Here is a 24,044-nt window from a genome sequence, read left to right as displayed (position 1 = left end):
ACTGCAAGTACCTGGCAGCACATCCTGCAGCCGTAGAAGCTTTATTATATAAATTAAAGTGTTGGGCCGATGATTAAATACCTGTTTGTTGAGACATACCTCCACTTGTTTAACTACTTCTTAAACCAGTGCTTTCAAACCAGTGGTCAGGACCCTCACAAATCCTGACCCTTTGCAAGATGATAAACAAGACTTTCCTTTGCTTTTTTTTACTGTAAATTGCTAGATAATTATGGTGGGAAGCCACAAGTAGACATTGATTCAAGCCAAAAAGGTTGAGAACCACTGTATTAAACCACAAGGTCTGTTTTTTCTATATAATAAAGAATATTACAGTTTTATTGTGCAACAAAGTGCAACACACATCGGCAGCTCTTTTATTTATTATTAGCTCTTTATATTATATTATATTCTTTGGTCTGTAGAGTGAACTGAACTTCCGGTGTGAAAGCGACTTTACTGTCAGTCCCAGGGTTCAACCTGGAAATCTTCCAGTTCATCTCTTGACTCATAAAGCTGTCATCCAAAATGGATAACAATGACTACATGAGTAGAAAATGCTTAAAATCCCATCTTTCCATAATGAGAAACCAAAAGTAATTGTCAGCAATAGAAGCACCAAGAATATTCAGTGAGTGCAGATGTAAGGTTGAGAAATGCGATATGATTGATGTGAGAGGGAAGTCCAGTATAACATTTCCAGCATCCTCTAATGTTACACCTTTTAAAGAAATCTGCCGACATTTCCTGTCTTCATCTCTTGTCTTGAACGCTGTGGTATGCGCTCTCAGCGCTATTTTACCAGAGTGGATTGTATCACTGGACCACTGGTCTTGTACTTCATTAGTGTAGTCAATCAAAGCCACTTAGGAAGGAATACATGTTTGTGGGATTAGAGGGGATTAGGTGTGTATGAAGGTTTTGTCCCAGTGTTTGACATTTGGCTGTAATCCATCCCTGACTAGCTTCAGGGTTTATTTATATTTATGTGTGTATCCATTTCACTCGTGAGATCACCATGCTGGTGAGCTAGTTGGATTATTCTGACCCGAACAAACCTAAGTACACTTTTGCATTGTGTCTCTGTAAGCTGAGAAGTGAGATACTGTGAGCGAGGCCAACAGGAAGTGACAGGATGAAAAGAGAGAGAGGGAGAGAGAGAGAGAGAGAGAGAGAAGCAGGAGAGGGGTACTGGAAGACAGATGGATGGATAATGTGCTTATGACTGAAGATCCCCCAGGAGACATTGCTGTTTGGCTGTGTCACTCACCACTAAGCCCTCCTCCTCTTGCACCTCCAATCACACGTCTCTGATTTCAATCCTCCTTTCATTCAGTTTTCTGCTCTCGTCACATCAGACTGTACCTGATGATACACAGGACACCTCTGCTTTTCTGTCTTTCTTCAGATACCTCAGATAACTCCGCTCTCCCTCCTCTCCTCCCCCTCCCGCCCTCTTGTTTTCTCTAATGGATGGTGCTAATGCATCATCAACAACGTCCATCTGGGGGAGATTCCTTCCTGCATCTGCTCACTGAGGGACACGACATTCTTTCATTCTTCTTGGACTCATGCATCCACCTTTTTGACCATTGATTTACTGATCGCTTAATCATTGTAAATGATTTCATTCATCTGTTCACTCACTCATTCACTTCTTATATTCCTTTCAATCAGTCATTCAGAGTGAGGTGATTCTACATGAACGCTCACGACTACATGAGTATCTATTTCCCAGTCACAGTCTGGTAGACTCGGCCTTTGATGATGTGATGGGGGTATTGGGTAACGGCTAATGATCAAGTCTTTGTCTGACTGCTTCTGTCATCAGACTGGGAGGAAGATTTTGTGTGTGTGTGTGTGTGTGTGTACTGAGTGAGAGGAAGACTTCAATTCCTTGTATTCCTCGCTAATGTTTGGACCCTTTGACAAGTTTACTTAAAGAGCAAAGTCATAAAAGCTGATCAACAGTAAACTACTTACTGTACTCACTAAAGAGCAAACAACATTTTGTAAGTGGGTTGCGAGGGTCCAAAGGGTCTTCATGAACAGTCCACATGCAGCCCAGAATTTATGGCCATACAGACTACAGGCGTGGACTGTACACGCTGACAAACGCTGTGAACACATCCGTGTGTAAACCCAGTGTAGCACAACTACTTGAGCTGAAACGATTAGTCTATTAATCAATCAGTTGATTAACAAAAAAAGGTATCTACTATTAATCTACTAAATTATTTTGATAAAATTCAGTAATTTGGCTAAACATTTGATGGTTCTCAAATGTGAGAATTTGATGTTTTTCTTTGCCATATGTGATAGGAAATTGAACATCTTTGGGTTTTGGACAGTTGGCTGTACAAAACAAGCTATTTGAATAAGTCATCTTGGGCTCTAAAAAATTAAAATGAACCATTTTTACGAGTTACCAACATTTTATAGACAAAATGATCAATTGATTAATCGATGATGAATATAATTGTTGGTTGCAGCCCTAAACTCAACTCATGTAGGCCTTTGTGTGTGTGTAAGCTGATATGGCATTACCTAAAATATTGCACGGCTCCACAAAGACCCATTAACTCGCAACTACAGGTCCTTGTATTGGCCTGACTAAACCCCACAGACACCAGAGGCGACCCATGTCCATTACTTCCAGCTCAACAACCACCACAGCCTGTCAACAATCATTTATGATGACCGCCTGCCTCACAGCAAACACAACAGGGACCCATTTCAAGGAGACACCATCATCATTGAGAATTAGGAATTAATGGTATCGATGTTTACTGAGGGTTGAACGCAACATGTAAGGAATTGGCTCATAACTCGGGCTAAGAGCCCATTAGGCTGCATGAAGTCACAAGTGACATCATTGTTGGCCTCAGTCCATGTCTCATACACAGAAGTCCCACTGCCAAGCCTAATGTGTGTGTGTGTGTGTGTGTGTGTGTGTGTGCTGTGTCTCTGAAGCTTTGCATTTTTGCATCTTGTATTCTGATTGCAAAGATCTGATGGAGTTGGATTTTACAGTCTCAGAAAACACTGATTAACACACATTTCACTTTCTCGCATTCATCTCATTTTTATAAAAATGGACAGAAAACACTTGAGCTCAGGAAATCTGGTTTAATATTTCCTGGTTGGATTTCATTCCATTCCATTGACACTAATGTGGAGCCGTTTAACCAATTATACTGCATGTATGACTTGACATTTGCCCCCTGGTAGGTAAATGGAGGGGCAGGACAGGAGCCGCTCCCCGTCCCGTAGGACCAGCCGGGTGGAGCAGGTGGTGGGACGATGGCTGAGACGGTCCCGAGACTTAGGCAGCAGGTCTCACTCTCTGAGCAGGTAAACCATTAGTCATTAGTTAATTTCTTCATTTCATCTGACCTGTATGTCCTTTGACTGAGGGAGGGGCTTATCATAGGAAGTCCACGTTAGTGACCCACCAGGCCATCTGTATTAGCTTTTTCCATCAAAGAACAAATCGTCAATGCTATATATTGCTACTGTCCATTGTATTTATTCTTTCTCCTTTTACTTCTTCTAATATACTCAAATAGGAACTTGTTCACCACAGAAATACATAATACGTGAGGTAAGATGTCATTCTGAATAAATTCTTTTTGTTTTGTATTTATGCCCACCTGCTCCTCTCCAGAGACCGGGTTGCAGTGGATGGGAAGACAGCAGAGTCCAGTGGCTCTGATCAGAGGAATTACCCCTTCCGCTTCATCGTTCAGATCCAACGGGACCCGAGCCTCAACTCTCATGGCCTCACTCTGTCCTCCCAGATGCCCATCCTGGTGCAGGAGATCACCCCAGGTACGTCAAGAAGAAAAATACAGTACTCGTCAGTATCAGGGAGTTTGATTTCATCGCTGACACTGCATGTTTAGGTGAGCCCAGCTATGTCTGGTTGGCACCTCTTGTCTCCCCCAGCACCAGCTCAGGCTCCTTCCCATTCGTGCCAGTTTCCATTGCCAAGGTCTGCAGTGTTTTGGTCTGCTTTGTCAGTGTCTCTTGCTCAACAGGCACAGCTGCTACTGATCACTTTGTAGGTGGTGAGTCCTTGCGGCAGCAGCCCTGGAGTGATCTCTCCCACCCATGGGAGGGACAGATCATTCATTCTTCATCTCACCTACCTAAAAATAGTATTATTATTCTTGGTATTGAAATATAAGCTTCTGTAAAGAGCTTTACAGTACAGCATTTGCATGCAGTGAGGCTGACAGCACCATCCTCCTACCAATCATGGTATGCTATAATTGGTAGGAGGGTGTCAAATATCTTCTTTTCTTTCAGGAACAGAACATTTTTTTGTCCCACTCTCCCTGTTGTCTCTTATTTTGCATAGAGCATGCAAAGTCTCTTCAGCCAATGTAATAGTGGAGCTGTGCCAGACCACTGCAGGCCTTTGGCCAGCGTACAAGACAAACTGTAAAAAGTGGAAACTCCAAGGGAGGCTGATAATGTATGCTCATACTGCATACATGCACACATTAACAAAGGAAGTATGCTGTGGCACTGATGTAGTGTGTTTGTGTGTGGACATGTATTACTCATGTTATGGGGACATTAATCTGTTTACACAGTCACAGTGTGGGGCCTCACCTTCCTTTTGGGGTTAAAATGGTCCATAAAGTAATCATTCAATCTTAGGATGAAGACTTGGTTTAAGGTTAGGGTATGGGTTAGGGTTAGGCAAGTAGGGGTTATAGTTAGGATAATTATCCAGGAAATAAATGTAAGTGAATGTAATGTTCTCTGAAGTGATGGAAACACGACTGTGTGAGTGTGTGTGTGTGTGTGTAAAGCACCTTCAGTATAATGAAGAGGCAAAACAAAGCCGGTGCTGTCCAAGGAGAGGGACTTTTTTGCCCTTAATTGAGGCTTTCAGGCAACAGGTCCTCCCAGGCTTCCAAGCAAGAACCTCTTCCAAACAAATACCTAATGTACTTTCTGTTATGTAATAGATGGGTGAGGTTGGAGGTTAGAGGTGTGATTAGGGTCTCAGCAAAGGAGGTGGGATGTGCATACAGCTGGAGGTGTAAAACCTGTAAAACACATGGTTTTGCACAATTCTGATACATTCACAGATACAGTACACCCCTAATAATGATGCTCAGCTTGTGTGTTGATTGCAGAAATTGCAGAAAGGAGTTATGTGAAAATAATGGGTACCCATGCTGCATGATTTTGAGGGGCTTCCCCTGTTCTGAACCACATAAAGTTCCTCTCCAGCAATTGGCTGCTGTAAATGTTGTCACATCTAAAGAAGAGCTGCAGTCTTACAGTCCCTCTGTATCTTTCCTAAAATAGAATCATTCATCATCACACAGTATCTTGAATATGATCTACTTACAGCCATCATAGTTAATTGCTTTTTAGAGAGGATGCCAACCTGTGTGCCATGCATAGTGAATCATTCCAAGATTAATGAAATAGTTTTAAACCAAATAGCCGTCTGTGCCTACAGTATGTTTTGCCTTGCAGTGTTTGTACACCACTCCTCTCATGTACTGTTCTAAATTGATATGTACATTTTAGAAAATGACGTTCTGTTTGTATTCAGTGTTTCTACAAGTAAAGTCTCATTATCTTGTCTGGGGTTGAACACACCTTACCTGTTTGAGGTTCAAGCATCAAGTCATTGTTGAATGACAACTAAAAGATAGAAGTTTATGTTCTTCCAACAATGGGAGCCAATTACAGAATCAGACTTAGCTTTGTTTTGTTTATGTGTGGAGGGAATTTGACTTGTTTTTTTGTTGCTGTCAATAATCAACAATCAATATAAAACAAGGACAACAAAGCTGAACAAAGGTAAACATTTGGCTATTATGCACAAAAATATAAAAGTGCAAATATAGTGGAATGAATATTGAATGATTAATATAACAGGGTGCTTTATACACATGAAGTAGGTGGATATGTACAGTATATGCATGTATACATGTCAGTATATACACAGCGGCTTAGATTTATATTTGACAGTGATGATATGTGCATGTTAAAATTTAAGATATTTAATAGTGTCAGATTGTTTCTGATGTTAACTGTTCATCAGTGATGGTCTGTGGAAAGAAACTGTTCTCTTTTGCGTACAGTGCTCTGTAGCGCCTACCAGAGGGGTGAAGTTGAAACAGGCTGTGTCCAGGGTGTGATGAGTCTGCAGTGATTTTTCCTGTCTGTTTCCGTACTCTGGAGATGTATAAGTCCTGAATGGAGGGCAGGTTGGCACCAATGATTTTTTTCTGCAGTTCTGACTATCTGTTGTAGTCTGTTCCTGTCCTGTTTGGTGGCCGATACAAACCAGTCTGTGATGGATGTGCAGAGAACAGACTGGATTACTGCAGAGTAGAACTGGATCAGCAGCTCCTGAGGCAGGGTACATCCTCTGCTGGGCCTTTTTGATGATTGTGTCGATGTTGGATGCACACTTCAGGTCCTGGGAGACTGTGGATCCCAGAAATCTGAAGGCTTCCATAGCAGACACGGTGCTGTTGAGTATGGTGATGGGGGGTAGTATTAAAATTCAGGAGTTAAACAGATGGGTCTCCTGAGGTGCAGTTGTTGGTGCAGAGGGAGAGGAGCAGCAGGGACAGCACACATCCCTGGGAGGCGCCAGTGCTGATTGTCTGGGTACTGGATGTGATTTTCCCCAGCCTCACCTGCTAGTGCATATAGTATATATTGAGCTACTTCTCCAATAGTAAACATTGTCATAGTGGTGTATAGCTAGATGCTACATCCATGAATGTGCTACAGCTAATGACAATGACAGGGTTTCCATCACTGTACTTTATATACTATAAAACAGAAGGTTTTGTCTGTATACCTTACAGAGATCCAGTGCATACTAAAAAAAAATACTATAACTGCTGCTAATACAAAATTAAAGCATCCTAATTATTATTAACATCTACTACTAAAAATTGAACATATACTTATAGTCATTAAACACATACTGCTTATTGAATTCTGCCTACATTTGCACTCTGAAGTGCAGTTTGCTGCTGAGCTGCAGAGCCACAAGGATCTGAATCCCCCTGAGGTCCAAGGGCAGATTACCTCGCTTTCTCCTGTCTGGCTCAAGTCTGCTCTGTCACCATCTGCTTCTGCCTATCCCACACACACACAAACACACACACACTGTTGCTCATGTCTCCAGTGGCCCCACTAAGGCTTGGCTCAGTTTTTCCTCTCTCTGTCTCTCTGGCACGTGCTGACACATCTTGACAGTGAAATATGAATCCTTTATTTAAAAGCATTTTCAGAGGTGTCACCTGCATCTGACTGTGTTCATTTTTAATGTTACATCAATTAATAACTTGTATCACAATTGTATGACTCAGTATTGGAGGGTTACCTGATGTTTTACAGGAAGAAAATATGCTCAGGATGCTGTTGATAGTAATTTGGAAGGCGATGGTGGGGCGTGGTCTGTGGAGGCAGTGAAAGGGCTGATGAATGTCTGTGTCTCACAAACTGTTGTCTCTCTTGACACAGTATACATAGATTACACACACTTTAATGTTCAACATGTGTATTTTTGTGCATATACCTACATGAATTCATGTATGCTGTCTATGGCCAGAACCACGATTTTTGCTGTGCTGGCCATTTCAGATTGCCTCAAATTACAATTTGTCTTTCAGCATTTGTATGCACAAAAGATAGCATCACATGCTTTCTCCCGGGATATTCATTGTAAAGAAAGAAATACAATATGCGTAATAAAATCAGATTTTGAAAATGATAATAAAATAAAAAAATAAAATATCTTGTTAAATTTTGTATAAATAAAATATACATACCGAGAGTTAGAGCTATCAGTAGCTGTATAAAGTACAATCTTCCCAAAATTCAGCAGTTGGCATGAAGCACTGAAAACATCTTGCCATGCCTAATATTGTGAAACTGCTTGCTTCACAAATGCAATGCCATTCTCATTTAAAGAAAATGTGTTTCAGTTTATTTCAGTGCCCCCTTCTGCACCGTACTTTCTGTAATAGCTTGACCAGAGAGCAGTTAAACTCAAGATTCAAGCTTGTCTTAAAACAATAGTCAGGTGGCGATATGAAGATTGAAACAGGTTTTTCTTGCTCTAATCAGTCCTCCTGTTCATTTTAAGACCCCCTCTCCCAATGTAAGACAAGATTAACAGTCCTTGTTGTGTGCAAAGATATATATTCTAAAGAATATATTTGGAGAAGTTGTTGAGCATAGGCTGTTCAAAAAAAAATCTCTAATTAAAAACATCTGCTGTAACTTTTGTTCACATTTACATGTGTATTCCCCACTGAAGCGAATCCTACAGAGAGAAGAACTTGCCCCTAATGTTATTAGTAGTGGTGACAGCAGCTATTTAGTGTTGGATGCTGACCTAGGGACAGTAAAGGACAGGTGACGTTGATGAACACTGGGATAAGGAAGGTGGTAGAATGCTAAATAAGGTGAAGAGATATACAGTTAGATAAACCCTAAATTGGATGTGCAGTGATTAGATTGCTGGTCTCCCTGCAGTGGGACAGTTAGGTTTGGAAAGCTGTGTGAAAAATTATGCATCGGTGTGAGATGAAAGGAGATCACTAGAATACAAGCTACTGTCTGCCTGCCACAAACCCCAGTTGCGGTATGAATGTAGACCAATTGAACACCCTCAGGCACGACAACACAAGGACATTTTGTGTGTCCAGGTGGTCCTGCAGATGGTCGGCTCGTCCCTGGCGACCAGCTTGTGAAGATCAATAACATCGCTGTCGATGACCTGACCCCGGAGCAAGCTGCTGAAATAATCAGGTCTACACCGACGACTGCATTCACAAACACACACACACACACACACACACACACACACGCGTGATTATTATACATACACCACAAAATGCTGATTAAAATTAAGCTATGCACATCACATCTAACCTTACCAGCCACTCATTCTTTTTTTTTTCTTTTCAGGGAGTGTCAGGATTCGTTGACAATGACTGTCCTCAGAACAATGCTGGTGAGTCTGCCGTATCTAACTAACCTTACACACATGCACACACACTCCAGAGAAACACACATTTACACACACAAGTTACGCTGATGGACACTTAATTGGATGATGACACATCCAATTCCAGCAGCATTTAAGATGAACTCTTCTTGTTTCCTCTTGTAAAAACAAACACATACACAAGCATGCATGTGTACACAGCTTACATACTATAAATGTACAGTGTCTTTATACACATGGGACTTTAAAGCACTGTTGTCAACAAACCCATTAATCAGCATGTCAATGAGGCTCATTGCTAACAAGCGGGCTGTCACCAATGTGCCACCACTACATCAGTGTTAACAGTGACAACACGTTACACCCTCGGAAACTCCCCCCACCGACTCAGACAGACACACACTCAATCATGATCACTCAATCTATGCGTGTGTGTGTGTGTGTGTGTGTGTGTGTGTGTGTGTGTGTGTGAAGGTTGTGGACCTCAATCTGTGAAGCTGATGTATGTGTTAGCACTAAGGTGAAGTAGATCGGTAAATAAATGGCTGCTCCTCAGTAATTCTCATCAGGAGCTCTGCTGATGGAAGCACCTCTACCATCTGATTCATAGCTCACGGCTCCTCCCAGAAATCATTACTGAGCTTTAAGGAAGTATTAGCATTTCCCAGAAAATATTCATCTCTTTCGTGCTTGTTGATGGGAACAAAACATCAAAAGAGTTCTTAACCAAGGCATGCTTAAGTGATTAAGATTTTTTATAATAATCAGTCATATAAGATCAGGAGGGGGCTTTCAATCCACCAGCTTTATACCTGGTTTTGCTGTAATGAAGGCAACAATGTGCTTTTCTTTGTTACTGAGCACCTGTGCTTAATATGAATGCATAATGGATATCTCCTTGATATAAATCCCTTGATAGAACTACAAAATGGTTAGAATTGATTTGGATGCCTGTGTTGTATTGAAAACGAAATAGTATTACTATTACTGCATTAATGCATTTTTAAAAATGGATGCACCCATCTATATATCATCATCACTTCTCTCCTTCTCTGTCCTGTCTTCTACATTTCTGCAATATTAGATGCTATCCATCGTCTCTGGACAGTGCTTGTAATTTTATAGAACTTGCTACAATTTGAACTTCTTTTAATGAAATAATCAAAGCTTATCCTCAATATATTGCATAAACTCAACATACTTGCTGACACTGTCCTTTTGGTTTGATATAACAGTTCTTTTTGAACAGTCTAATACCTTTAATTTAAAGGTAATGATATTGAAGCTGGCTGTAGAAGTCAACCAAAGGAAACCTGGATATATGTCATCAACCAACTAAATAATAAAATGTGTTTAGTTTCACTTTCTGTATGCATGCTTGGATGAAATGCAAAACAAAAGCGTTAATCTTTTCATTTCCCTCATATGTACCACACTGTGCTTTACTGAAAATAACTTGATTAAATTATGAAAAATACGATGCCAGCCTGATTTATTGATTTGTATTCCTCCCAGGGCCCAAAGTCATCATTCATCACACCAGAGAAGAGGGCCAAGCTCAGGTCCAACCCAGTGAAAGTTCACTTTGCTGAGGAGGTGGAAGTCAACGGACACTCTCAGGTGAGTGAGAGAACATGGTTAATGCTAATAACTTAACAAATCAGCATCAGATGCCCCTTCCCTCTCTTCAGTGTTAGCTTACAGTATAATTATCAGACAGTTGATATTCATCACATTCATTAACAACTTGAAGCCATGTATCTCATGTTGCTATGGGCAGGTTAACAAAAACAATGCAAAACAAAAAAATCTAACCCTTTGGAGGGTCATGACCCCCAGGTTGGAACCCACTGGTTTAAAGGCTCCCTGTGGAGTTTTAGACTTCAAATGCAGTCCTACCAATGGTTTCACACTATTCCACTGATCTACAGGTGGCGCTAACATGCAAAGATATGCTGCAGCAAAGGCAGAGAAGAAGAAGACTGACAGCTAGTAAACATGGATGTAAACAATACATTTAAAATACTACGGCTTTGCAAATGTTTGAGGAAGGAAATGCACTAAAATATGTTTGTTAGACCTCAAGGATACACACAATGCATTTAGTGAGTAACATTGCATTTTTCATACAACAGACAGTGCTTTAAACTGGGAGTTATTGATGCCAGATGTACCTATGCACAATGACGAGGCGTGATGTTTTGTAATCGGTCAGTATTATTCCATACCATATGCAGTTTTTCTCTTCTAAGCCTGGCTCACGTTGGTCAGAGTTCCCATCCTGCCAGCGGATGTGAAATTAGCTGGATGGGGAAAACCACAGAGGCTGGAGTGCCCATTACTAATCACAGAGAAAACCCGGATCGATATCTGCCTCATCCTCCAGTCCTAATGTCTGTGATTACAGGACAATAAGCATCAGTTTAAGGAGAGAGGTAGAGATAGGGGGAGATAGGTAGGGAGGTGGGGGGGGGGGGGGGGGGGGGGTGGCTGTAAAAAGGGAGAGGAAACAGGAGAAATGGAAGATGGGAGGGTGACAAGGGAGGGGTTGTCTAAAATTTGAAAGCTCTCCATTTGAACTTTAAAACATACAGACATCAATGTTGCATTACATCACAGTGTCAATACAGAAAAACACTTTCTAAAATGATAAGAGAACAGGGATGAGGCAGAGAAAGATGACTCACCACAGCGAACAAGCTGGGCAGACAGAAAGAGGCCAGAAGATATGATGGGAAGAAATGCTCTGTGAGAAGAGCTGAAAATGAGACTAATTTCCTTCTGTAAGTATGTTGAAATGTGTTTTTTATTTTGTTAATTTGGCTTCATTTTTGGGTGTAAAAGCAGGAGTGCTTGTGAAATTTCTTCAAATAAGTTTGGATAATAACTCCTCCTAATAGTAGTGGGTGGCACTTTCTTTTGACGATATTCTGGAAATTCAGGTAAGATTTGTGCTACATTTGGCCCTGACAGTCTGCATACAGAATTACAGTCCTCACTTGGTCCCTTTTTCCAACAACACTAAGTCTTCTGTCAAAACCCTCGGTGTGTTATTTGATTCCAACCTTTTGAAATGCATATTTGCAAGGTCGTCCAATTTTGCTTTTATCATTTAAGGAATATCGCTAAAATCTCTTCATATCTGAGCTTCCGAGAAATTCATCATACATGCTTTAATTTACTCACATTTGGATTACTGTAATGACGTCCTAACTGGCATAAATCAGAAAACAATTCATAGACTCTAATTTGTACAAAATGCAGCAGCTAAACGTCTAACACAAATGACATACACACGTATTACACCCTCTTAATGCCTTTACATTGGCTACCAGCTTATTACAGAATGGAATTTAAGATTTTACTCATTACTTTTAGAGCACTTCATGGCCTGGCCCCAGACTATATCTCTTAATTACTGTGCTTTTATCAACCTGCATGCAGTCTGAGCTCGTCAGGCAGGAGCCTGTTGGCTGTTCCCATGTCGAGATTTAAGACTAAAGAGGATAGAGCTTTGGCTGTTACTCTGGAACAACCTACCTGACAAACTCAGACTTCCAAGATCTGTATTTTCTTTTAAAATGCCTCTGAAAACGTATTTTTTAACAAAAGTCTTTTTTATAACCTAATTCAGTTTGTCTGCATATGTGTATTATGTGTGTATGAAATACATATGTAACGTGCATTTTTTCTCTTTTTGTGTTTTCTTTTTTTCCTTGTAATTGACTTTTTAATCTCTTGTTTTGATAAGTGCTGCATTCATAAACTTTATTATCTTAGACAAACATTCCAAAATACCCCATCCAATTAAATCTATGTCTCAAACACAGAGACACAAACCACTTTCTTTTCCTGACTCTATCTCATGTCTCCCTGTCAGGCTGTTACTTATAATCCTCTTGAACCAGCAGGTTTTACGATGCTCTCAGTTTCATCTGGCACTTCCCCTGACCCCTGACCCCATGTCTTTATTGCAGGGCAACTCACTACTCTTCCTGCCTAACGTTCTGAAGGTCTATCTGGAGAACGGGCAGACCAAGGCCTTTAAATTTGAACCCAGCACCACAGTCAAGGTACTATGCAATGATATAGTCTTCCATATTGATGTCCATTCCTATTTATTACCAACGTCATGTCTTCTTAATACTGGATACTTGACAACTGTAGTGGATTTTTGGGGTGCTTATTTAATGGAAGTATTCTCTGTGATTCTTAATCAAGTCAAAACCTGAAGCCAATTTTCATGCCCATGTCCTTGTTGGTCAAAATATTTTAACTGTAGGAGTCAAGTCAAGGAGACTGTTGTCAGCTCATTAAATGAATGTGATGTAGTGTCAAGCCTGCAATAAGCGTCATATTTAGATATAACCATATAATTGAGACGATATTGGATTTCATTTATGGTCCTTTTTAAAAGCTACAACTGATGTGATTCACTCACTCTCCAGGTTTCATCAATATTAGATATACTATACTTTCCTAGATTTGCCAACTACTCAGACTTTCCTTTGCTTCATTGAGACCTATCACCCTCAGCTCAGCTCACCTCAGCAATTATGTTTCCTGATGTTGTAAAATGCTGTCTCTCAAGATGTAATTTTCTTTGGTGCATCAGGACATTGTGATGACACTGAAGGAAAAGCTTTCTCTGAGCCGTATTGAACACTTCTCCCTGGTGCTGGAGCAGCAGCACAGCATTACGAAACTACTGCTGCTGCATGATGAGGAGAGAATACAGCAGGTACACACACACACACACACACACACACACACACACACACACACACACACACACACCAATAACAGTTGTTTAACATATCTCCACCACAGCTCCATTTGGATATTAATTCTGCATTCAAAAATACACATTTGAAGCAAAGTGTGCATGTGTTTGTGCTCAGGTGGTCCAGAAGAAAGAGGCCCATGACTACAGATGTCTGTTCCGTGTTTGTTTCATGCCCAAAAACCTTGTGACGCTGCTGCAGGAGGATCCCACTACCTTTGAGTACCTCTACTTGCAGGTAGACCGACGAATCTCTGACCCACAGCTAAACTCCAGGCTGTAGCAGTTAACTCTTCATACCACTCATCTGTTTTGATAGTTTTCCCTTAACTACATTTTCTTTTGTATTACAGTATGTTAGGGGTAGAAACATTACATAATCAGCTGCTTATAATTGTAAACTCCCCAGCAACATCAACAGAAGAGGCGATTTGATTCTGAATCTGAATCAAATAATTAAGCAAAGTTTTGTAACACCTCCAAAAAGTCCAGTTATCGCTGCAGTTTTACATCAGATCCCACCATATTTTTTATTCCTGTCCTGTAGTTCAAATAAGGAAAACAAGGATTTTGTCAGTCAGCACGCAAAACCTGTAAATACACCATGTTGCATGAGTGAAAGAAACTCTGTCAGTGCTGACTCACCATTATGAAGGAAAGTCATAACATCCTTCCCACAGTAAGTTCTTGTTACTTTTTAAATGAAGTTTGTTGTTGAGGATATTTTTGCTCAACTCAAGTAAATGCTGCAAATGACTTACCAGTAGTTTACAAACCATGGATGGTCCTGAAATGAGTATAAAACGTAAATTTGGATATATATATACATGTATGTCCTTTTCTTACTATTTGTTTGTTTTTCACTGTGTGTGTGTGTGTGTATGTGTGTGCCTGTGTGTGTGTTAGGGGGTGAATGATGTGCTGCAGGAGCGCTTTGCAATAGAGATGAGGTGTAACACCGCCTTGCGACTCGCTGCGCTGCACATCCAGGAGAGATTGGCGAGCTGTGGACAGTCACCAAAAACCAATTTAAAGATTATCACGTGAGATTATCACACACACACACACACATTTTAAATGATATTTATATCCATTATTAACACAGGGCAATGAGTTACACAAGTTGTACAGTATAACTGCAGTCTTGTAGCACTCGGCCCTTTGCATCAGGGATGCATTTCATGATTTGAAATTAATTTAGTCTCCTAGGAAATAACTGGTCTGGGATGAAGGAGATGCTATTCCATTCATATATACTGTACATTCACACATCCTGAATGAAGTTTCAGCACTCAACAGTCTTGTGCACACAAACAGACCCTCTCAGTCTGTGTTTCTCTGTTTGCTCCAGGAAGACGTGGGGCATAGAGAACTTTGTGTCATCCACCTTGTTGAGGAACATGCGAGAGAAAGATCTGAGGAAGGCCATCAGCTACCACATGAAGAAGAGCCAATCACAGCATGACCCCAAGCAGAAGGGCCTGTCGGTTGATCAGGCACGGATAAACTACCTGGAGGAGCTGAGTGATCTCAAGTCATTTGGAGGAAAATCCTTCAGTGCCACCATGATGGTAGCGATTTAGACTGTTTAATTTATATATTTGTTTTTTTCTTTCAAACTTCTCATTCTCTATAATTTCTCCTCCTTCTGTCTTTCTGGTGGACGACCCCTCCCCTTCCACCCCACCTTTCAGCTCCAGGACAGGGAGTCGATGGTGACGTTGTTGGTGGGGGCGCGCTATGGGATGAGTCAGGTGGTCAACCACAAACTGAGTATCCTGTCCACCCTCACCGAGTTCACCAGCATCACACGCATCGAGCTGCTGCCTGAATCCGACAAGGTCAGCCTGGTCAAGATATACCTGCAGGACATCAAGGTAAGAGCAGGAATATACACACACACACACACACATCACACACACATCACATACAGCAAGAAGACAAAATACTGTAAAGCTGATCAAAAGCACTTTTACTTTGAAGTAACTGAATCCGCATTACAAACACTGCTACAAAGGTGGGTTATATTAGGTTGCATACCAATTAGCATTATTTGTTCACCCTTTGTTGGTGCAGTTGTCTGTATTTAGCATGTGTTGGGATTTTTTTGAGACAATACACCTTGACTTATTTAATAGAGTTGTGTAATTTTGACAATTTGCAGTTTGGACACAGCAGATTTAGCCACTTTGGAGGTCTGGAAGCTCACGGATCAAACTTAACATGGCCCACCATTGTAGCTGTGTTTTCATTCTTTTCTTGACCCGTTTACATTAATTTGTGTATCCCCTCCTGTAAACAATGTGCAGACTTCAGCATGAAAAGAAGTAGAACTGCTTTTTCATCAATATTATGACCCTTTTGGAAGATTACTATACGTGGAAGTGTTTTTCCACTACTGAAATTGTCTTACCGTTCTCTCTCTTTTCTTGTCTCATCTCATATCATTTGGCCTCTTTTCCCATACAAAGCCCATCACGTTGCTATTGGAATCAGTGGCAGCCAAAGATATGTCCTGCCTAATAGCAGGGTACTGCCGAGTGTTCGTTGACCCCAACCTCAACATCTTTCCCTGGATAGATAACTCCAAGAAGCACAGAGTGTCTGCAGAGGAAGGTACACATTCACAGTAATATACAGCCATAAAAATGATGCATAGATCCATAAATAGTAAATAACAGTTGTCTTGTTTTAATGTTTGGTGTGGTGTATGTTCACAGGTTATGTGTCACGGTGTGGCAGCGACTCAGACAACTCCTCAGACTTGGACATGGAGCCGCTGGTTACCAAGGTGTCTCATGACGAGAAGCCCTGCCCTCGTGTCAGATCCTCATCAGACCCAGAGGGAAGGAAAAAAAAAGACAGAAACAGAAGGAGAGACAAAGATGGCAAAGAAAAGGGAGATAAACTTTGGGAGGATAAAAAGCAAAAGGAAGAAAAGGATGCTGATAATGAAAAGGAAAAGTCTCCGCTAGGTAAGAATAGAGAGGGTAAGACTGAAGATACGGAGCACAAGGAGGAGACAGAGAGAGCGCAAATACAGATTGAGGTAACAGACAATGAATCGGGGGAACAACGGGAAAAAGTGGGAGGTGGAGAAGAGGTGCGAGCAGGAGAGGAGCAGCCATCTGTATCAGAAGCATCAGATTCCTGTCATTCTGACTCTCGTGTCCTCACCAGCCCCTCCAGCGATTCCCTTGACGCTTTGGAGGAAGACGACTTAATTTCATGCTCTTCCTCCATCCACTTCAATGCTCCCTCACAAGCTCATGCCCACGGTCCCCTTCAGCTTCATCCCTACTCTCATAGGCAAGTTCAGTCTCACCTCCTCGCTCCTCCACCAGCTCACTCTCATCCCCTTATCCACTTCACAGCTCACGACAGAGGCGGAGGAGGAGGGGTCTGCAGGAGGTCAGGCGACGGAGCCGACCCCCAACTCCTCGCACCCGTGTACACCTCTCTGAGCCATCACCACGTCCAAAAATGTTCAGGGAACCCTTGCTCTGATGACAGCTCCCTGTGTTTCGCCGAGCTCTCCCGCCTGGACTTCCTGCCGAGCCCCCCGGAGGCCAGCGACGATGATGAGGATGAAGAGGAGGAGTTGAGAAGGAGGAGGAGGAAGTTGTTGAAAGAAATGGATGAGTCAGTGAGAAGAGCAGGCGAAGGAGGAAGCGTGAGCAGTGACGGTACTTTCAAAGAACATCCACTAACTCTGTCCCCGTCCTCCCCTTCCTCCCACATGGACTTTGTGTTTAACTTCGACCAGAGCGACGCTCGCTGCTACTACAAACTCTGCTCCAGCATCACCCCCGACAGTGCTCGCAGCCTTCCCCACCCCCTGCATCATAAAGAGGGAGAAGAGTTGGAGGAGGTGGAGGCCGAGGGAGAACTGGCTAAGGCAGTTGACCTGGAGCCTATCCCCATCCTTCAGCCACCGCCCGGCTTTGGAGACAGCAGCTCTGATGAGGAGTTCTTTGACGCCAGAGATCGCTTCACCTCACCTGAAGACCCAACCTCGGGGGCCATGCCAAGAGGTGATTTGGTTTTCATTGTGAGGCTGATCACATGCATTTTCTGTCATATTCAAGCCCTGTCGAGTGATGGAAGCACAGGCTGTTCATTCTGCTTTTGCTGCCATCTAGTGGTGGAAGTTTTTACTCCACAAGGGTGATACACCATTCCATTACAGAGCAATGTAACATAATTGCCAGGAAAGAAGTAGACCACACGTCCGATCACACCTACTGTCACAGTGATGTGGTCAACTGACTATAACGACAGACTGTAGAGCCTATAGAGCTCAGTGCCTGCTCTCCTGCATTTCATCCATTACTCTTAACTGTCCAAAGATATTTATTAGTCCACTCAAAGAACTTGCATTAATAGGAAGTGAAAGCTAATTGGTCATTCCATTGCAACATCAGTGTGCAGCAGCAGAGATTATCAAAGAACTTAATGACACCAGTAAAACGTCTCGTCTACAAAAGTGCTGTACAAAAGTTAAACAAAATTCTTTCTATTTCATTGTCATATATTTAATGCCTCTACTAAAATGGCTTGTGTTGAACCATTAATATTATAAATATGCAAACTATTATTATTTATTTAATTCATGAAAGAATCACAGCAGAAATTTGTAAAACATGAATCCAGAATTTCATGTATTAAACAATAAAAACTTTCTTTCCCAGAGGAGCAAAAGGCAATGGACATGAATGGAAGCTAGAAAAAATCAGCACTCTCTGGATTTTGAGAAACCAGACAATCTCAAACTTTGTCATGTCAAGAACCTCCAAAATAGATGCACAGACCACAGACTGTGAGAGGATGTTGTCTGAAAGAATCCCCTCTAAGAAGATACATTCCCTGGAATTTAGTGTAATAAAAGTGAAATTATTTAATTTGTCCTTTTGCTGAGAGCCCCTAATATAGCCAGTGTTTGTTTAAATGCTGAAACACACACACTGTCTCATGGGCATTTACAGTCCAAAATGGCGGCAGCGCTACTGCAGCGCCATCTAGCGGCGGTTGATAATACTTATTTAGTACTTTTACTTAAGTCGGATTTTAAATGAAGGACTTACTTGTTATGGAATATTTATACACAGTTGTATTCGTACTTTTACTTAAGTAAAGGATCTGAATATTTCAGCCACTGTATTAGTCACAAATTACAAATGTACAGCATCAAAAAAACAAAAACAATTCTATATAAGACTATTAATGCACCAGCCAAATCACCTTTAGTTTCCTTGATAGAGACCTAATACTTTATGACAAATGTTGTATTTGCATCTTAACTTGTCTTTTCCTGCTGATTATTTGATTGGTGTTAAAATGTAGCATCTTTTTAGGATCATATTAACTGTAAATAAAGATATATATTTTTATATTTTTTTAACCCCAAAGGCAAGCAGAGGAGGAATCATTACTTTTTATAGCCGAGTACTACCTACAGGCTGCATACAGCCCCAACCACACCCACAAATAATCTTATGTAGTCTGAGAGGGCCAAAATGTCTTCAGCCACTGCTGCTTGTAAAGTTTACTTGTCAGAGCATAACAACTGACTTTTATAATCTCCTCTCTTTTTTTTGGCCGCTGGACAGTGTTTAGATTTTTGTGAGTAAGTCAAACTGAAGCTGTAAAAGTGAGGGAGACAGAAAGGTTGCCACTCACCTTTGACATACTGTAAACCTTCAAACTAAAATAGTGTGATACAAAACTACAGGTTAACTTAGATTACCTACAGTATGTTTATTTCCTACCTCTGTTCACAGAACACAGATGGAATTTGTTTGTTTTGTGAAACTTAAAAAGCACATTTTGATATACACTCTGTTTTTAACACAAGTTTGGCTGAGCCTTTTTTACTATCTTGCAGATATTTGCACAGAGATGAAACTGGACTTCCTCAGCAGCCTCAGCCTCAGTGACATCGGAGTCTCTGTGACAGACGCAGACAAAGGTGGAAAAGCAGAAGAAGACAGAAAAGGAGGAGATGAGGAAGGAGGAGGCAGAGAAACATTGTTCCAGCTCAGAAAAAGATCCCGGAAGCGCCGTTCCTTCATGGAAACTGATTACACCTCCAGAGTGTCATACCCAGAGCCAGATCCAGAATCAAAGCAGGACCTGGTCTCTAGTAGGCTTCATAAGAACCTTTTGGCAGAAGCCAATGATGCGCAGATGCTGAGTTCAGATCCTGAACCTTCAGAGCAAACCCAGAATCCCAGTCCTACTGTCTCTTCCCTGACTCACTCTGAAGGGGAACCAGCTCAGCTTGAGACAAAACCCATCCTGTCCAAACCCAGATCGCATGGACCTTGTTCTCCTTGTGGTTTTGGGTCTCATGATCAGATTAGAGACCCACAGGCCCCCTCCAGGACCAGGAAGCAAGAAATGGAGATGGAACCTGACGCAATGGAATCCAAATCAGTCACAGATCTGGTGAAGGCAGTGTCTCCTACAATCGCCGTTGTCCGCTGCCGGGTGGATCCAGATGGGAAGGAGAGTGCTGATCGGAGGGGTGACGGAAAGGAGGAAGCGGGGGGGCAGGATGAGGTGGGTGAGGGGAAAGAGGAGGGAGAGAGGGAGGAGACAACAGGTGTGTCGGGGAATGGACCATTCACTAGTCATATGTTTTTGCCAGAAATCACTGAAGAGGAAGGTATGGGCGAAGAAGACAAGACAGAAGGGGTGAGAGGGACCTCAGCCAGTTCAAAGAAACCACTCATGGGTGCTGAAAGGCAGCCAGAGGCCAACACACTGCCTACATGTTTGATGGATGTGAATAAAAAGGGTAGTAATGGCCTTTTGGGAGCCCATCTGATTGCCCTAGACCAAAACTCATATGTAGAGGAACATATGCTTGAAGGTGTATGTGAAAAGTCAAACCCTCCATCATACTCACCACCACCCCCTCCACCCTCATCCCCTCTACCTCCAATGCCTCTTCTTCCCAAATCCCAAAGCAACTGTTCAGTGAGGGAAGAAGGGTGCAGTGAAAACACGGGAACCTCACCCAAAAGGTCTTCATCTAATTCTGAGGAGACGCCACCTAGCAAACAAAATCACGCTAACAAAGCACAATTATATTTAGAAGTCACCACCAGTGTTAATGAGGATGAAGCCATCAGTGTTGTTGGGTCGACTATGACTGCTAGCGATGATGTTACTGACAGCACCAATTCAGACAATGTTTTCGATGACGATGAAGCGAATAATTCCTTAAGTTATAGTTCAAGTGACAAGAAAGATGACTGGACTACAGCTACAAAGCATAGTATCCGAGCTAATTCAGCTACAGCAGGTAAAGCTGAGTCTCAATTGAGTCTCTCTCTCTCTCTTACCAACACTGAAGCTCATACAAGAGTTCATTCAGCTAACTCTGATTATACTCGTACTATAAACTCTATCACTGCGAAGCTTGGAGCTGCAACGAGTGTCACATCTCCTACATTTAACTCAGATACTAGACTGAAAAGTGAGGTTACGTGTGAAAGTGCTTCATGTTCGAATCAAAATGTACACAAACCCATATGTGTGACCCCCATGCCAAGTGCTGAAGTTAAAGATATTTTAGCTAGTCCGAGCTTAGCGAAACCTAACACAGCCACAATCCACAGTCTCTCCAAAGAGCCTCCTTCTCCAACTCACTTCCTCTTCCAGACCTGTACACCTAGCATTATGGGTCGCTTATCTGCCTCCACACTCAGGGGGAAGATTCAAAAGTTGCCCCTTTATTTATCGCACTCCCAGGAAACCCTCAACCAAGCTGGGGTGGGGGATGTAGCTCAGAGTCCTGCTGAGGACAGTAGCAACAACGTCGAGATCACCATCAGAGTTACAGACGTTCATGATGTCACACAAACAATAGACTTTGAAATGGGCACAACTGCCGAATCAGTGGAGTCAGACGATTCGGATACAACGGTCACAGGGTCAGAGGTGGATGGGGATTTTTTTGTGGAAACGACCTCAGCGAAGAATTTTCATTCAGTGTCCGAGGTGAAGGAAGTAAGCGCTACATTGCCTGTCCAGACTGAGCCCAAACCCCAACACCGAAATCAGCTTTTGCACACTGGACCTATCAAGAACACACCAGGACCAATAACAGAGCCTCCAGCCTCCATAGTGAACAGCCTCCAAAGAGACACTTCAGGCCTAAAGATGGACACTCCTGGCCCTATAAAAGATGCTTCACCTTCTGCCCCCGCTCCAATAGTGGTGACCACACAGAATCTAAATGGGCCAGGACTCCCTTTTCATAGTCAGTCACAGAATGTAAAACGGACCAGTAGCGACAGGCCGTTGTTGGGTCTTTGTAGGCCTACAGTGCAGAATTCAGACTCCCCAAAAACACTTTCTTCAGGCTGCAGGGTGTTCACCATCTGTGAGGATCCACCCCAGACAAAGACCCCAGCCGAGGTGGGGACTACCCCACCATTGAAGTCTGAGTTTGGCTGCAGTTCTGTGCTAGCGTCCGGATGTGAGTCAGTTGTGGAAGGGGTCCAGATACCGCTGGATGCTTGTGGTTGCCCAACGGTCTATACCAACTGCTTCAGCGGCGGGGACAGCTTTGATGACGAGCTGACAGTCTACGAGTTCTCCTGCCGCACACAGAGCAGCGGTGTGACTCAGACTTCTGGAGCAGGCCTTCCTCTCACCTCTCCACCTGTTCCCTCCTTTCTCTCCACCTCCTCCACCCACTCTCCCTCCTTCCCACGCTCCATCCTTTTCTCCTCCTCTACCTCTGAGCTCAGCCCCCTCCTTTCACCACTGACTGACATCTCTGACCGTTTCCTGTCTCAGACGCACAAGGACACCATCAGTCGGCTAGGTCAGCAGCGCTACCCAGAACCCCCAACAGGTTTCCAAGTACTCCGCGTAGACGTGGACCAGCTCCTTTCCATTCTGGAAAGTAGTGGTGCTGACCGATCTGTGGCAGGCCATGGAGGTCGCCACCCAAGGGACACCTGTCCTGCCCACTTTACAGAGAACAAGAGGGTGCTCCAGATAGAGGCACGGCGGCTGATGTCCGGCTGCCAGAAGGTGGTGGGGATTGGACAGAGCCCAGAGGAAATGCTTCACTCCCTGGCTGACAGTTTCCGGACCTTGGTGGAGTTGGCAGGTGTATGCCTCTGGTTCTCTGGTTGCGACAGGTGTGACCGGAGGAACGCCGAGGCAGTTGCAGGTCTGGCAGATGTGGCCCGCTCGTTCCGGGACTTCTGTCTGGCAGCAGAGCGAGCCAGCAGCAAGCGCAGCTGCCAGGACCTGAGCACCAAGCTGTTAGCCAAACAGTGCACTGCGCTCACCGCCTCAGTCTTCTGCCTCACTCAGCTGTTCCGCACCCTCACTGCATTATGAGTGGACCACAACCTCTCAAGGCTCTTGAAGTGACCTTCGAGCAACTTGTGGTTTGTAACCTCAGACACATGAGGTCACCAGTGAGCTCCACAGGTGCCGCAGATGTGGACAGAGTGCGACCCGGGACAGTCATGTTTAGGATGGGCCGTAGAGCGTGAGGGGAGGTTACCTCGGAAACGCGCTTGTGTCACTGAGCTCCATGACAGCTCAAATGATCGCAAACGCTCTCAACATCATAGAGCCAGTTTGAGATCGTTGAGGCGCATGTGGTTACTGACTATATGCTGTGCACGTGATGAAGCCCACAAACCAAACAGTCAGCCAACAACCAGACTGCAGAGTGGTGCTAGCTGCAAAAGCAGAACCTGCTTGCATTCCAGTATTGAGGAACTAATGTACTTGAATGTATTCTCTGTTATGTATTATGTTTATTTATTCATTCATTTATTTAATTCATGAGTTACTACAGTGAGCAAGCCAGGAATGTAAAGAAAGGAATTTGGAAATGTTTACAGGCGCAGCTTTAGACAGAGGAGTAGTGGTGTGTGAGAGGAGTGGGTCTTTCACACACATACACATGCACACAACCTCAAATACACAGAGTGAATCAGTATTTGATTCCATTCATACACAGGCCTTTTGTTTGACTGGCTGACCGTGTTAAGGTAAGAAACTCTGCAGTTTACTGTTGCTTATATATCTTTACATTCTCCAGGCAGTCAATGTGAGGACTTCTTTGAATGTTACTGTTTACAAAACCAAAAACTGGAGTGGGAAGTGATTTGACCAAATCACACAAATCAAGCCTGAAGCTGCGTTTGCCATTTTATAACTCTAGTAGCCGAATGCCAATGAATGCGCATTATGTGACTTTATGAAACAACA

The 24,044-nt window shown here is 42.8% G+C and overlaps 1 protein-coding gene across 1 annotated transcript; it reads left to right on the top strand.

Moving 5' to 3' along the window:
- Positions 1-3,235: 3,235 nt before the first annotated feature.
- On the top strand, positions 3,236-23,159 carry LOC139300089 (FERM and PDZ domain-containing protein 1). Its single transcript, XM_070923076.1, has 14 exons — positions 3,236-3,354; positions 3,668-3,831; positions 8,709-8,811; positions 8,971-9,016; positions 10,526-10,630; positions 12,988-13,083; positions 13,626-13,751; positions 13,912-14,031; positions 14,700-14,836; positions 15,145-15,364; positions 15,488-15,670; positions 16,265-16,409; positions 16,514-17,827; positions 19,678-23,159. The coding sequence occupies exons 1-14, from the start codon at positions 3,236-3,238 to the stop codon at positions 23,157-23,159; spliced, it is 6,360 nt and encodes a 2,119-aa protein (XP_070779177.1).
- The last annotated feature ends 885 nt before the right edge of the window (positions 23,160-24,044 follow it).

This window comes from Enoplosus armatus, chromosome 2, assembly GCF_043641665.1.
Source record: "Enoplosus armatus isolate fEnoArm2 chromosome 2, fEnoArm2.hap1, whole genome shotgun sequence".
Taxonomy (NCBI): domain Eukaryota; kingdom Metazoa; phylum Chordata; class Actinopteri; order Centrarchiformes; family Enoplosidae; genus Enoplosus; species Enoplosus armatus.
This window is presented reverse-complemented; position numbering and strand designations above follow the sequence as displayed.

What these genes read in the sequence shown, in the direction of transcription:
- LOC139300089 (XM_070923076.1), top strand. Translation starts at nt 3,236, where the DNA reads ATGGAGGGGCAGGACAGGAGCCGCTCCCCGTCCCGTAGGACCAGCCGG. An exon ending in ATGAGGAGAGAATACAGCAG is followed by an intron (nt 13,752 to 13,911) that starts GTACACACACAC and finishes GTTTGTGCTCAG; the next exon opens with GTGGTCCAGAAGAAAGAGGC. An exon ending in CTCGGGGGCCATGCCAAGAG is followed by an intron (nt 17,828 to 19,677) that starts GTGATTTGGTTT and finishes ACTATCTTGCAG; the next exon opens with ATATTTGCACAGAGATGAAA.